At 38.0% G+C, this 16,470-nt stretch overlaps 1 protein-coding gene across 1 annotated transcript in view; it reads left to right on the top strand.

The window, feature by feature from the left end:
• LOC117421292 (proprotein convertase subtilisin/kexin type 5-like) overlaps positions 1-16,470 on the top strand; it is a 134,805-nt gene that overhangs the window by 72,706 nt on the left and 45,629 nt on the right. The window contains exons 7-9 of the mRNA XM_034035500.3: positions 321-493; positions 6,160-6,372; positions 9,811-9,911. Of these exons, the coding sequence (XP_033891391.2) occupies positions 321-493; positions 6,160-6,372; positions 9,811-9,911 (487 nt within the window). The remainder of the gene's footprint in view (positions 1-320; positions 494-6,159; positions 6,373-9,810; positions 9,912-16,470) is intronic.

Raw genomic sequence — 16,470 nt, 5'->3', positions numbered from 1 at the left:
TTTACTAAAGGTTTTTATATATTTTGTTGAGACGAGTGTTATACCCTAATATAGTTAGGTCTTTTTAGTATTACTGAACTTGAGTCAGAGTATTAAGTTATGGAGGAATTGTTTACAATTTGAACACAGATTATGCACTTTATAATGCATCATATTGTAGATATGTAGGTACATTAGGAACATAGCCACTGTCTAGAGGTGTTGAAAAAACTCTGCACACCCTTTGCTGTCATGTATATGTATATCACCTCAATCTACTAGGGATTTAAAGACTGTTTTGAAGTTGTTTTTCTGCTATTAGATAAACTAATTTGTTAAAGGTGTGCGTATGCTGGATGGTGATGTCACCGACATGGTGGAAGCAAAGTCCCTCAGCCTGCAGCCACAGCACATTGACATCTACAGCGCTAGCTGGGGGCCGGACGACGACGGGAAGACTGTTGACGGACCAGCATCACTTGCCAGACAGGCTTTTGAGAATGGTATCAGACTGGTAGGTCTGCTTAATATTTATTTTCATATTGGGTTGAGCCACTTATTTAAAAAGGAATCATCTTCAGATAAAATTGTCATTGTTTTTAGTACTGCCCTTGTACATTTTTATTAATGGTTGTTGATGCTACTGTTTACTCAAACATTGAGTTTAGTTCAATTTAGTGCTGGGACGAACACAGGATTTTCATGTTCGCATATTCGTTTATGCTATAAAAAGTAATAAAAGCCATTATATTGCTCTGAACGCAGGCAGAGACAGCATAGCAGCAGGGGCAGGGGGCGTGGCCCCTGTGTGTGTGCCTTTATTTTACAGCAAGACTGTACAATATGTAACACGTTAAAATAGAAAAATATCCCTGGAGTAAAGAATTAGTTGTGTAGAACTTACTTTACCCCAGTGAATTAACTACAAAACAAAGGATGCCAAATAGCAGTTCAAGTTCCCGAAATAAATAGTACATGACATTGACACAGCATTTTATTTATTTCTTTTTTTCATTCCTTGCCATTGCTGTTTCTTCACAGTAAACAGTGGCCATATAGACACATTTTTATAAAGTAATAATATGAGGTTTACTTGTGCCTTTTTGTAGCTGAACAAGCAAACAAAAACTGAAATTTAACTTTAAACACTAAAATAAAACAAATGTGGAAATGGTGTATATATATTAATCTCACATATCACATGGAGCTCTTTCTCATTTGCCATTTTTTGAAACTGTTGCACAAATTCTGGTGAGACAGTAAGTAAGGGCAAGATATTTTTGTCATTTGTAGCGAATACAAACATCTTGTTTTTGTATCCGAATACATGTCAAAAAATATTTGTTCGAATATTCGGATATTTGTCCCAGCACTAGTTTAATTTTTCTATTAAGTAGCTTTTGACTTGAGTAGTGGCTAGATTTGTTTTTGTCATAGATAAAGCCAATACAAACGATAATACTTTCTTTCTATAATGAAAGAGACGAGAACATTGTGATATTGAATAAACAGATTTCCATAACCTTGATGAAAACAATCTATGAACCCAACACAGTGCAAACCAATACATAGATAGTTCTGCCGTGAGAACGGTGTTTAAGTGTCAAGGTTAGACAGCAACAGAGCTTGGTTCTCTTGGTTCTTTGACATTAATGAGATTGCTTTCAGGTTTGGTGCGGGCGTTCAGTGTGGTTCAGTCGGCGTTTTAGAAATAATGAAAATGAACTAGCCCATCCTCCACCTGAAGTCTGTTTGAAGATGAACTTGGATCATAACTAATGATATATGAAAGAGCCCTTAGTCTATTTAATGAATATTAAACCAAACTGGCTCCTAAATATGCACAATACAACGTAGTTTGGTTTACATTAGTAAATGGAACAAAATGTGTTTGGAACAGCAAGAAATGCTTCCACTGGGCTATAAAAGTTGCCAGTGTCTTTAATTAAACATGATTAAAATGTTATGGGTTCAGGTAAAGAAATGCTCTAGTCTCAAGTATTACAATGTATTCCTAATTACTGTTGGCTGTGTTCACAAACAATATATTTATTACAATATATATTTTACAAGTGTATGGTAAACAACTGTCTTAAGTCTGTTGCTTGTTGCTTAGGTAACAAGAACAATTGATTTAGAAAATTAACATATAGTCACCTATTCAGTTAGTCACCTCATTTATTTTTTGTTTGGCCACAACATATTATCGTTAGACTTTCTAGATTGTATTCTGCATGTGTCCTTTTGGGCTGTTGTACTTTAAGATGCATTTTCCGTTCCTGGCAGGAAAGTCCAATATAAATGTTTTGGCTTTCATAACTGCTGTTCAGACTGTAGCAACAGTATTAAAAAAGATATGAAGTAGGTTAAGTCCCCAAGTGAGACTACCCTTTGGCTTTCATTGTGTACCTGTGTTGTCCAGGAAATGGCAGACTCTAATAAATACCTCGGAGCGTCTGTACCCTTTTTATATTTTGAAGTCTGTAACCTAATCCAAGCTCCATATGCCATTTAATTTGATTCATGGTGGAGCGGTGCAATGGAAGGCATCTGCACGCGGGTCAAGTGCGATTCATGTTAAGGTGCTGGTGGTTTATGGGATTAACAACAAGGCTCTAATTTCCTGAGCATGACTGGGGCCATTGAGAACAGGGAGATGGGAGTCCGGTTAGTGAGAGGGCTTAAAAGGAAGTAAGGAATCTGAAAAGTTAATCAAATGATAGAAAGTAAAATGAAAACCAGAGACTGTTTTTTCAGGTAGGTTAGATTTCTTCTGTTTTGTTACCTCAGTGAGCTTCATGCTGATTATATTTAGAAACATTGAATTGCAAATGGGATCAGTATGTATAGTAAACTGTAATAGTAAAGTAAAAAAAGAAAAACACAAACAATGTACAGTTATGTTTGACTGTATTAATCAGTAAACATAATCTTTTTTTATTATTTCATGTAGGATTATTTGTAAAATGAACATACAGTACCTGCTGTCATTTTAATTAAATTTCCTGCATAGTGCACTCTTCTGGTTTATTGGGTCATTCTTATTGCGTGGTCTTCAGTGTTAAAGCAAATATGTTCTGAAGCCATGTGTATTATAGAGTAGTTTGTATTCTGTTGGGTGGGCAATTTATAAGAAACATTACCACAAATGCCATATTTGTCCTTGATGTCTGCTTTCACCCCTAAATTGTATTTTAATGAAAGAAAAACAACTAATATAGCATAATTTTAAACCAGTAATTGGCCACTTAACTCCAAAAAGCTAAAATAATGGACTCTCTTTATAATTGAACTCTGTTGAACTGTTACAAAACTAACACTTTACAACAACTCACTGTCTTAATATTCCTGCAAGCCAAGTCTCAAAAAGGGATTTTAATAGTCTCCATGGTGATTTGTTCTTCATTTCTTTTTAAGAAGGCTGCTGGCCCATCCCAGTGCACTACCAGTATTTATTTTTATGACAACCCCTGCCAAATAGAAAATTATTATTATATTAAAAATGGAGTGAAATGTGTTTTGCATTACATAACGTCTGTGTGGAGCTTTTAACCTTAAAACCCTCCAAATATGGATACTCTCCAATCTTTATTCTTTAGTTATAGGTGCCTCATCCTATTTTTGGAAGTGTGAGAGAATTAAAGCAAGGTAGGGTGATTTGGAGGGCGAGGTAAACTATCAACTTTTGAACTCGAAGCCTTTTTTCTATTTTCTGCTGACCACACTGCCAAACTTTTTTTCTGATAAAAGCTCACATGTACTTTTAACATAAAAAGAAATACAGCATACTGCACCAGCTACTGGGTAGCTAAGGATTTGGTTTCAAAGAACCAACAGCAGCTTGTTGCTGATTTATTAGCAGTCTCCAGACATTTCTTACATTATGTTTAAATAACAGATATAATAGTTAAGGAATGTTGGCAATATATACGTTTATGTGCACACAGCACCCTGTATATTATTAGTGACATAAAAATAAGTCATTAGCTGTAAGGAGAGGAAGTTTACACTATTTCAACTAATCTTTAACGCTATGCTGTGGAACACAAAGGAAATAAGTTTTTTTTTTATGTTTTAACCAGTAGTGGTGTCAGAAGTGCGATGGGCTCCAGCAGACTTCCCTCCCTGACCCTGCTGCAGCTCAAAGGCAGTGGTCCCTGTGGGTGCCCAACCTAGATTGCAGGACAGGAATTTGAACCACGCTCTCTTGGCTCATCCTGCACTCCTCACAGCAGTCTGACTTTTCAGAACAGTATAGAAAATAATGTAGTGCACTTATTTATTATAAAAATATACTAGAGAGCCACAGTTTCAATCCCAGCGCAGCGACTTGGCAACCTATTTTGTGTGTGTCTGTGTGAAAGTCCTGTGACCTTATTGAACTTAGGCTCAATTTAAACAACACAGGCAACAAAAGTGCTGCAACTATTTATGTATTTTTTTTCAGGAAAGAATGTATGCCTCCCTAAATAGAAAGTGAGAATATATTACACAAGGTTTACATTTAGAGGGAATAATTATATGTAATTTGAATGCATTTGCTAAGATACTTTTGCAGCTCGTATAGACACTTCCCACACCTAAAACTAATTGAAAAAATGCTTTTGGCTGCAGGGTTTTGATAGTGGGCATTGCATTCTGTGATATAAATGTAAACATTTATTACTGCAGGAATAGGGCTTCCAGGTTTAGAAATACTTGTAAACATGTGAACTAACATGAACAATTTGTGACCACCTCACGCAATGAAAGAGTACAACTAATTCAGAAATGCTAAAACAGTGCCCCCCATTAAGTAGCAATATGATTCGAGTACAAGTAATTCCAAATCCAAAAATGTGCTGAATGAATTTAGCAGCTAATGTTTCTGAGTTTATTTTAAAAGTTTAGTAGTCCAAAAAGAGGCTTGTTCAGTCCATTCTAATCCAGAACCTTGTTCCAGCTAAGACCAGGTAATTACTTAATGACATGCCAAAGTCAATTCAACAATTAAGGACATGGTTCTGGACTGGAGTTGATTGAAAGATACACATGTGAGTACTACAGAATAAGCTGAACATTCAGCAGTGGTAAACTCAGCTGAAGCATGCACATGTTAGACTTGACACCTCTATACAAGAAAAAAATCCCACCTTAGTTTTACTTTCAGGTTTAGAAAAAAATGATATACAAGGGGTCAGATTGAAAGAACTCTCGTGTCAAAACTTGTGAAAGCTACATGTCTGGTAGTAATTAGTCTAATTTTTTCTTTTTTTTACGTAGATTTACGTAGAATAGCAGCAGATGTTTAGTCTGCAAATTTACTAAACACTTGTGTTTACTTCCTTGCAGTAAACTGTATACATCTAAGTACTGGTCAAGATCACGCAAAGCATTATTTTCTCTTAGCTAAGGATGACTCAAAAAAGTAAACAGCTAATCTATTATGAAAGTGTCAGTGTTGTTTGGTATGTGCAGCACGTTCAAATTGCTAGATTAATTGCAACGTGCAGTACCGTATTCCATCTCCTCATGTCCGCTAACAAGGCCAATGTTAACCCTAATTCCCTGGCTTTGCTCCAGTAATAAAAGGAATACCCCCCAAAGAACTGGCTGTGTAAAAGGGGATCTGTTCAACAATTGTATGTTCAGCTTTAACTACTCTATGGATCTATTCAACAAAATAATGACAATGAAGACTAACTGCAGTGTTTTTAAATTAAATTGTTAATTTAAGATTGTGTATTGACCTTAGTCCTTCAACCATAACATATTCATATTTTGAAAAAGATTCTGTTGTCTGAACAGATTAACATAAACACCTCCTCTCTAGTTAAGAGTGTGTGGAGTATGCATTGAATTGTGTCACACCTGCAGTGAGAACGATTGATCCATTAATATCAACGTGCTGTTATTTCACAGAAATTAGACCTCACATAGCATTTCAACATTATTTACGACCCTGATAATTACTTTTCTTAACCTGATGTTCATTTTCTTCCTTATCGCTGTCTGAGGAGTCATTTGTTATGATATTGGTGGAACAAAAATGTCTTTGCCTAGGACACAGGCCTTTACCCATCACTTTAAACAATCACTTGTGAATTCTAAATTGAAACACTAAAACTAGGTCACATGTCATACCCACTTCTGGGTTTACAATGAATCCTTGAATAATGAGAATTATGGTTGTTTCAACAGGGAAGAAAGGGCCGGGGCTCAATTTTTGTCTGGGCTTCGGGAAACGGAGGGAGAAGCCGGGATCACTGCTCCTGCGACGGCTACACCAACAGCATCTACACCATCTCTATTAGCAGCACGGCAGAGAGCGGCAAAAAGCCTTGGTATCTGGAAGAATGCTCCTCCACTCTAACTACCACCTACAGCAGCGGAGAGTCTTATGACAGGAAAATCGTAAGAGAGGGTTTACATTTGATGCATTTTCTTAGATGAACTTGTCGTAATAGCATTCCACTAGCCATACCCTTGAAGAACAAAATCATTAGACTGCTACTTGAGAATTAACTTCCTTCCTCCAGGAAAAAGAAATAACCAAGCACTTGTGCGTAGAACTGTTTGTGGCAGCTGTTTTTAGCCAGCGAATTGAGTCAGCTGTTCACAAGATTTGGCAACCAGAAAACATACTTCACCTCAAGTTTAATCTTTTCCTCTGCTTCTGTGATAGATACCCATCAGAAACCAAACTGTCTAATATCTGATCACCATTGTGCTTTAGCAGCAGTTGAATTATGGTATGTGTAAACTGGAGACACTAGATTCAGATTAAGATTTGCCTTATGCCTCATTTCTTCAGTGCACTTTTTACCAGTTAAACGGAATAAACTGTGCCAGTGGACTCCTAGGTCTGTATCCACCGCTTTTAAAACAGGGAACATTTTTTTTATTTTCCTAGACATTGGTTGGTTGTTTGAACTTCACAGTGCTATGGACACTGCAGAAAAATTGTAGTGTCGGGGTCACCATAAGGTTTTTCCTCCAAAACTAATGCTTAACATGATAAACCATACTCCACAGTAAACTTTATTTAATATTCTGTGGATGTCTGTGAGGAACTAACACCTATTGTAAGCTTCTTCTTTTTTATCAACAGATAATGTATCAAACATATTCAGTATTCCCACATTAGCTATGAATGTAATTCTCAGAATTCAGAATTCTGTTATTCTGTAATGCTGTGAATGAAATTGAAAATGTGAAATGTGTGTATGAACATTTTGCAAGAAATACATACAGCTCTCATATTTTTACATTTGGCTCGTGAGATAAAACCTTGCAATATGTAAACTATATTTAAACCCTTGGGGGGCTACACTGTTAATATGAAATACAGCTCAGATGCTGTGTTCAAAATAGTGTGGCGAAGCAGGTTGGACAGATTGTTTGAGGAGGTTTGTTTGTGTCCAGAAGGCATACCATGTCAGCATGTCCATGTGTGTGGCCTATGTGATTGATTACATGCCTCCTTGAGGATAGAAGTTCACAGCATCATGTCACTGCTAGACGTGCGCCTCAGCTGTTGGTGGTCTATTCCCTTCACTGATTTGTATAGGGTTACAGGAATAGTAAGTGGCCTCTGACCTACTGAGTCCCTTCTTTGTATTGCTTTGTTAATTTAAACCAGAGTATCTCGACTTCTGTCAGCAGTTTCCTGCTGCAGGTGAGAATCCTGCTACTGATATAGTTGCCTCTGTGTGGGGGGCGGGGCAGGTCGCTGAGTTTTCTTATTGGAATGATTAGGACTGGTTTTCAGACAATGACTGTGTATGTACTATTTATTTCATCATGATACTAACATCCAGATATATCCAGAAAAAGAGGAAACTTGTAACTTATTTAGTTAATTAATATCTTCTTATTGAAAATGATATACAAGAATAAATGAGTTGATATATTTCAGACCTGTACCAAGTTGCTCTTTAAGCCTGACTTTGAGGATAATGATCCTCATCAAGGTATTGGATGAGGTTTAAAGGGTGTCAGTTATTGGACTGGCAGTCCATATCAGTCAGCTCAGTTGTTCTTAACTAAAGGATGTTAAAATGGCATTGCTGTGCTTTCCAGCTATGCTAGTCTGAGCTGAAACGTCATTAGGATGATTAAACTAGAGAACAATATAAATAACACAGTCAAAACTGCAAGTGAGAACCTCTTAATTTGCCATTGTCAATGTCAGGTTTGCTATTTCTTCCTGTTAGTGTTTTAGCTGTCCGTCAGTGCTAGTTTTAACATTTTCCTGGTTATGTTTGTTTGTGAGGAACTGGCAGGCTGTCCTTATCTGAACCTTAGCTGGACAAACCTGCACACTTAACTGGAGATTTTCACATTTTAAATAAGAAAATGGGTATGTCTTGTCAGTTCAGAGTTCAGAGAGAATGAGGTGGGAGGGAAATAAATGAATACATAGGTAGTAAACTTTGAGCCCTGAGCAACAATTTATATCAGATGGCAAAATCTCATTGTGAAAGTTTACTATGCATTGGCTAAGAGAGTTACATTGTTATCTAATCACAATTTATAGTAATTAGGGCAGCAGTGTGGAGTAGTGGTTAGGACTCTGGACTGTTGACCAGAGGGTCGTGGGTTCAATCCCAGGTGGGGGACACTGCTGCTGTACCCTTGAGCAAGGTACTTTACCTAGATTGCTCCAGTAAAAACCCAACTGTATAAATGGGTAATTGTATGTAAAAATAATGTGTAAAAAATAATGTAATTGTATGTAAAAATAATGTGATATCTTGTAACAATTGTAAGTCACCCTGAATAAGGGTGTCTGCTAAGAAATAAATAATAATAATAATAAATGAATACATTGGGTGTAAACTTTGAGCCCTGAGCAACAGTTTATATCAGATGGCAAAATCTCATTGTGAAAGTTTTCTATGCATTGGCTAAGAGAGTGACATTGTTATCTAATCACAATTTATAGCAATTAGACAATAATTAACAGCAACTGTAAATAACGATTAATGTTGTAATATACTATACTATTGTATGCTGGGACCTTACATTACATTTTATATAGGTGCAGTTTCTGCAGCATTACCTTTCAGCAGCTCAAGTTTTTCCATGTTTTATTTAGTAAGTGTTTAAGCATCCCTATACTACTGCTAATATCACACAAAAAAAAAACATTTCAGCTGGCAACTTCACATTTTCAGTATAGTATAAACTGTGGGCAAAATCTGGCTGCCATGTTGAGGTCATGCAGCTGCAGTGAGTACATTATCTTAATGTTTGGTACACAGGTGTATTCTTTGATTGTCTTACTTAATATTTATTACCAGTGTTGTCCAGTATAAAGTAACCCTTCCACTGGACCTTGCTTTAAATTCTTGCAATATCAATGATACAGAGCACATACTTTGGCTCATTTGCATGAGAGCTGACTCTCACAGCATCTTTCACCTGGGTTCCCTAAAATCAGTGTAGCAGGCCAGATGTTTACTTTGGTGCAAATTTGCTGATTTTGTTCAGTGTACTGATACTCTGAAAACAAACAGTATTTTGTGTGTGTACCTTTTCAAAAAGATTGAAACTGATCAGCAGACCTCACCCACATAAACACAATGTTTGCCAAATATGAGCAGGAAATACTGAAACCAGACACTCTGCTGAAGCCAGCAGAAAGACCTTAATTAGTTGTGTAATTAAAAAGCACCAATCTTCATCCCTACAAGCAGTGGTCACAGCCACACTTTGTACTTATATCTCTGCTTCGCACCTTTTTTTGTTAGCTGAGAACTTTGAGATTGATGGCACCATAAGAGTCAACATAATCTATTATTATCCATGCCTTTTCCTTAAAAGATATCCTGTTCAATCTCTTTTCAGATTACAACAGACCTGAGGCAGCGTTGCACAGACAGCCATACAGGAACGTCTGCCTCGGCGCCCATGGCAGCGGGAATCATAGCACTGGCACTGGAGGCCAAGTAAGATTTTCTTCCTTCCCTTCAAAGAACACATTCAACATTCCTTTTCAATGTATTTCAACTTTATCCAGGCATTCTTAACAAGCATATTACCAACATGAGGACTCCTCCTCAGGCACTGTCTGTAAACATGCCCACATTTTTTACATAGTTTTATATTAAATAGGGGGCCCTGTGCTACTCCACATCACTATAATTGACAACTCAAAGGCTTAGAAACTATCCCTGTTGAAAGTTAGTTTCAGTCAGAATGGTCAAGGCAGAAAGGAGAGCTGGTTGTAGGATCCTGGTTATAGGAGCCTGGTTGACCGGTGCTTCTGTATCTAAGACTGCATAGATTACTGATGTTTCATGAGGAATCAGTTTTCCTTTCCTGGGGAGAAAAAGCAATAGTTGTTGCTCTTTGACTCATAATATAGTCATATTTACCAAAAGCACCATTCTTTTGTAGGTTATGATAGTGGCTATAATTGTTGGTTTATAGGTTCATTGAATAGCTACACTGTTCTCTGTTCTCAGTTACAATCCTGGCACCGAGATTCTCTGCTTTAAGAATGTGTTGATTGCTAGAAGAAGAAGAATAAACCTGCTGTAATGTGCAGCTGCTTCACAGTGTGGCAAGCTGGGTGAATAATCCTTTTAGTAATCAAGGGCAGAATGCAGACACTACAGATAACTACACTGAACAAAAATATAAACGCAACATGTACAGTGTTGGTCCCATGTTTCATGAGCTGAAATAAAAGATCCCAGAAATTTTCCATATGCACAAAAAGCTTATTTCTCTCAAATTTTGGCACAAATTTGTTTACATCCCTGTTAGTGAGCATTTCTCCTTTGCCAAGATAATCCATCCACCTGACAGGTGTGGCATGTCAAGAAGCTGATTAAACAGCATGATCATTACACAGGTGCTGGGGGCAATAAAAGGCCACTAAAAAATGTGCAGTTTTGTTACACAACACAATGCCTCAGATGTCTAAGTTTTGAGGGAGCGTGCAATTGGCATGCTGACTGCAGGAATGTCCACCAGAGCTGTTGCCAGAGAATTGAATGCTCATTTCTCTACCATAAGCCGCCTCCAACGTCGTTTTAGAGAATTTGGCAGTACGTCAAACCGGCCTCACAACCGCAGACCACGTGTAACCACGCCAGCCCAGGACCTCCACATCCGGCTTCTTCACCTGCGGGATTGTCTGAGACCAGCCACTCGGACAGCTGATGAAACTGTGGGTTTGCACAACCGAAGAATTTCTGCACAAACTGTCAGAAACTGTCTCAGGGAAGCTCATCTGCGTGCTCGTCATCCTCACCAGGGTCTTGACCTGACTGCAGTTCGGCGTCGTAACCGACTTCAGTGGGCAAATGCTCACCTTCGATGGCCACTGGCACGCTGGAGAAGTGTGCTCTTCACGGATGAATCCCGGTTTCAACTGTACCAGGCAGATGGCAGACAGCGTGTATGGTGTCGTGTGGGCGAGCGGTTTGCTGATGTCAACGTTGTGAACAGAGTGCCCCATGGTGGTGGTGGGGTTATGGTATGGGCAGGCATAAACTACGGACAATGAACACAATTGCATTTTATCGATGGCAATTTGAATGCACACAGATACCGTGACGAGATCCCGAGGCCCATTGTCGTGCCATTCATCCGCCGCCATCACCTCATGTTTCAGTATGATAATGCACGGCCCCATGACGCAAGGATCTGTACGCAATTCCTGGAAGCTGAAAATGTCCCAGTTCTTCCATGGCCTGCATACTCACCAGACATGTCACCCATTGAGCATGTTTGGGATGCTCTGGATCGACATGTACGACAGCGTGTTTCAGTTCCCGCCAATATCCAGCAACTTCGCATAGCCATTGAAGAGGAGTGGGACAACATTCCACAGGCCACAATCAACAGCCTGATCAACTCTATGCGAAGGAGATGTGTCGCGCTGCATGAGGCAAATGGTGGTCACACCAGATACTGACTGGTTTTCTGATCCACGCCCCTACCTTTTTTTTTTTAAGGTATCTGTGACCAACAGATGCATATCTGTATTCCCAGTTATGTGAAATCCATAGATTATGGCCTAATGAATTTATTTCAATTGACTGATTTCCTTATATGAACTGTAACTCAGTAAAATCTTTGAAATTGTTGCATGTTGCGTTTATATTTTTGTTCAGTGTATAACTGGATAACTACAGATTCCAGATCCTGAAGGAAATATTTCTGCACTGCACACTTACCTATAGCTGTTTTTAATTCCAGTCATCTTTGAGCAGCAAGAGAGAGAGTACTGTAGGTGCTTGAAGCTGATTGGCCATATATAGACCACACATGGACAATGTTTGTTCTATCAGCCTAAGAAGTCAAGGGGTATTTTCAAAGCCTAGGCAAAAAAATCTAAAGATTATGTTTATCTCTTTAAATATAATAAATCAAAAGAGTCGCAGATCCTGCCACTGTCAAAAAACTAATAAAGGGCCCAGTGTTATGAAAATCTAATATCCCATAGTGAATGTTTGTTTCAATATAAGAATTTATGAACAAACTCAGACATTTTAATTTAAAGATTTATATGGTGACTTAACTTTCTGTTTTTTAAAGCGTGATTACAGTTGTGATTATTACTAGTCTTATTGACTGAAGATTACACCAAAGTAAATTCTTCTAATTTCCGAACCTATAAAATGATATTTTACTCTCCTTTTTAAAGGTTATTCATTTCTTATGAGGGCTTGATCTTTTTAATTAACATACAGTATACTGTAAAGTGTTAATTGTTTGCAATTGAATTATTTTGTGAATGTAATTTTCGTTGCCTAGCCTAGAAGCATGTCAAGTGAAGGGAATTACTTTGTTCTTTGGACATGAAACCCTGTGTGACAAAACAGTTGGCGATTGGGAGGTGTGTTCTTTTGAATTGTCAAACTGTTTTGTACCACACTGAAATGCTGAAGAACTGTTGTGCTGCCCATTGGCACAGTTCCAAGTAATGGCTATATAACAATGCTCTGTGCGTTCTATCTAGCTGGCTAAGTGGATATGACATTTCAAAAAGTAACAAAGTAGAAAAAGTCATAAGAATCGAATAAACCTTGTCAATGGTGTAGGAGGTTTCTTAGCCTAGCACGAGGGATCCTGTACATAATGTCCGATGTTCCACTCAATACTGCTAATTTTAATTTCAATAAGGTGATCATGTTGATGCTGATAGATGCAGAATTGTGTTGATGAGACACGGGAGGGGTGGAGTTCTGGGTGCACAGGACTGTTTTTCAAAATGACCACAATATGCACAGTTTGAGTTCCCTTTTTTATTTAGATTCGGCTTTGTTAAATCCTTTCCTCTTCTTGAAGACTCGTCATGCTGATAGCTAGTAACAGAGAACTTGTGAATCAGTCCCCATTGACTATACAACTTCATATGGCTGTAGAACAGCATGATATATCTTTGCTGCAGTGCAACTGTGAAGAACTTGTGTTTCAGGCTAAATAGATTCTAAGGAAAAAATGATCAATAAAATTTTTTTTAAGCTGAATGTTTAGTATATTCAAACAGTACATATAGTGCTGCATTCCATCATCTTTAGACAAGGAATAATTGTGAAAGCACATGTTATTAAATCACTAACCTTGATGAATTAATCTTACCATTTTATAAGCATCATTGAAGTTGTTAGTCTTGCAAAAAACGTAAACAAATTTCAGATTTTTTTTTAAACAAATTCATTTAGCTTAATCATCACTATGGCAACTGAAAATGACACCCCTTCTAAATAAAGCCAAACATTAAACCATTAAAAACAGAATAAACATTTGCAAGATTTGAAAATAGTGGGGAAACCAGGGTATGCATGTATTTAGGGCTTGAAGTTTTTGGTTTTAACCGATAACCAAAAAAAAACACCCCCGTAGACCTATTTAGAAATTTTATTTTGTATTTTTTTAAACGATAGATCTGGGTTTTGGCAATATATTTTAAATGATATCAATCATGCACCACTCTCTTCCGACATAAAGAAAACGACTTTCAGAAGGTAGGTAGTGATAGATACACAGGTGGAATGGGTGTAAAATGAAATCTGTTATTTCTCACACCACAATTCTCGGATTCAAAATGCATCCAGGGTTCTACATTACTGAATCCTAATGTGGACATCCTCACTCCCAACACTCTAATTAATGTTTGTATTAGTGAAACGTACATTCACTGTATTCTATAAACTGAAAATTGATGTGTTTGAGTGGTGTTTATTTTTAATATAACCCCGATAAACACCACCCCCCACCCCCCCCTGAACTAAACAAAAATAAAAAATGAAAATTTAAGCCCTACATATAGTGTAGCATTATTTTGTAGGTATCTTACTGACAAACTGTGTGCTAGACTAGGTTTTATGTTCTGTGGTCAGTATTATAAAGCAGGATGATTCCCTCCCCCCCCCCACCCCCACACACACCCAACAGCTAAATCTAAATATAACTGCATTTATATAGTGGCGAAGTGGTTTGTAGTGCACAGGTGTAGAGGCGATGCAGTGCTTAACCCTTTGAGTAGTACGAATGTACCGGTACATTCACTGGTCTCTGGTCCCCAGGGAGTACGAACGTACTGGTACGTTCTGCAACTTTAAACTTGAATTACTGAGCCTACAAAACCTCTGATAACATGATATTGTAACACTAGGTTTCTGTAACACCTTTTATTGGTCTCTTGCGCCCGCTGCCAAATATTGACTGAATTACATACAGTAAACATACAATTGCTCAGTGAGAAAGAAGTATTAGAAATAATACTGAATTCAGATTCCGATTTACAGTCAAATATATGCAATTCTTCCACGGAATCACATGTCAGTGAGTGTGTCGGTGAAGACATAAGTGAAGAATATTTACCATCAACATCAAGTGACAGTGAAGAGGCGGCGCCAAGCTCTATGCGTTGCTCCATGCTAAAGGAGTACCATACGCTGAAGCATTATACACTGTCACCCCCTCCGCCTCCACCACTTGTTTACCCGGATATGATTTATTCATGTCTCTCTCTCTCTAGTTCAGCCCTTTTTTGTTAGGACATGTTGTTGTGGATGTTCCACCTCGTTGTCTATTGTTATTTGCCTACCTGTTATTTTTTTTTAGTCAAAACCTTTCCCTATGACATAATAAAGTATATGTATCTGTCTATTTATTTACGGTAACAATTATTTGTCTGTATTTCATCACTATTCTTTACATACATACAAACATGTAGCTTTCAGCTTGTTTGTATGCTGTACTCGTAACCAAGCGCATGCAGAAGACAGAAAAAAAAACTCACTTCCGTAGGGCCGACAGGGTTAATAACAGTCCAACAACAGTTCCAATGGTGAAAACGAAGCTTTATTTGTTGCTTTAAATAGTAAGACTGACTATACACAGCGATGTGTAAAGCCAGTCAAAACCACTGGGTTCAGTCCCAAAATAATAACACACACACACTATACACAGACACGGTCACGAATCCCAACAGTGAGTGCTCCTTGTGTAAATGGTGATTTATACAGTAACAGTGAAACAGTAGTGCAGTGCAGTCCAGGGTTGATGCTGGCCAAATAGTGACAGCTCCCAGATTTAGTCTTCTATGAATGATATGGGTGACAGTTAATAGACAGACAGATACAACACGACAAAAACTCAGTTACTTTCAGTGGTTAATGTCCTTTACAGGTGTTTCACAACCATAACAAAGGAACAGATCGCTCAGCCTCATCCCCTGATATACCCTCAGTCACGCCACCTTTGGTAGCAAGTGCAATCATGTCTCCTCCAATCCATGACTGACACATCGCCTACCGCAGTAAGGCACTGACTTCTAGTATTGTGGCTTCGCCCCATTTTTGGATGGCCGACTTCCGACTGACCCTGGAATGACTTGTCAAACCATCCAGTCCGAGGCACACTGTTCCTGTTATACCGTGCCCTCACAGGTCAGGAGGGAGATTGTTGACTAGGATTAATTCGCTCTCTGTCACAATATATTAAATACATCTAAATATATTCTGTGATTCCAGGCATATACTGTTTACACATGTGGGTTAATTGTGGAGGATATAAAAAAAAATGGTACTACAGAAATGCATCATACATACAGTACTGTGCAAAAGTTTTAGGCAGGTGTGAAAAAATGCTGTAAAGTAAGAATGCTTTCAAAAATAGACATGTTAATAGTTTATATTTATCAATTAACAAAATGCAAAGTGAGTGAACAGAAGAAAAATCTACATCAAATCAATATTTGGTGTGACCACCCTTTGCCTTCAAAACAGCATCAATTCTTCTAGGTACACTTGCACACAGTTTTTGAAGGAACTCAGCAGATAGGTTGGCCTAAACATCTTGGAGAACTAACCACAGTTCTTCTGTGGATTTAGGCAACCTCAGTTGCTTCTCTCTCTTCATGTAATTCCAGACAGACTCAATAATGTTGAGATTAGGGCTCTGTGGGGGCCATACCATCACTTCCAGGACTCCTTGTTCTTCTTTACGCTGAAGATAGTTCTTAATGACTTTCGCTGTATGTTT

The sequence above is a fragment of the Acipenser ruthenus genome, chromosome 1 (assembly GCF_902713425.1).
Source record: "Acipenser ruthenus chromosome 1, fAciRut3.2 maternal haplotype, whole genome shotgun sequence".
NCBI classification, from domain to species: Eukaryota; Metazoa; Chordata; class Actinopteri; order Acipenseriformes; family Acipenseridae; genus Acipenser; species Acipenser ruthenus.
Note: the sequence above shows the minus strand (reverse complement) of the source record. Positions and strands in the feature narration are given on the sequence as shown.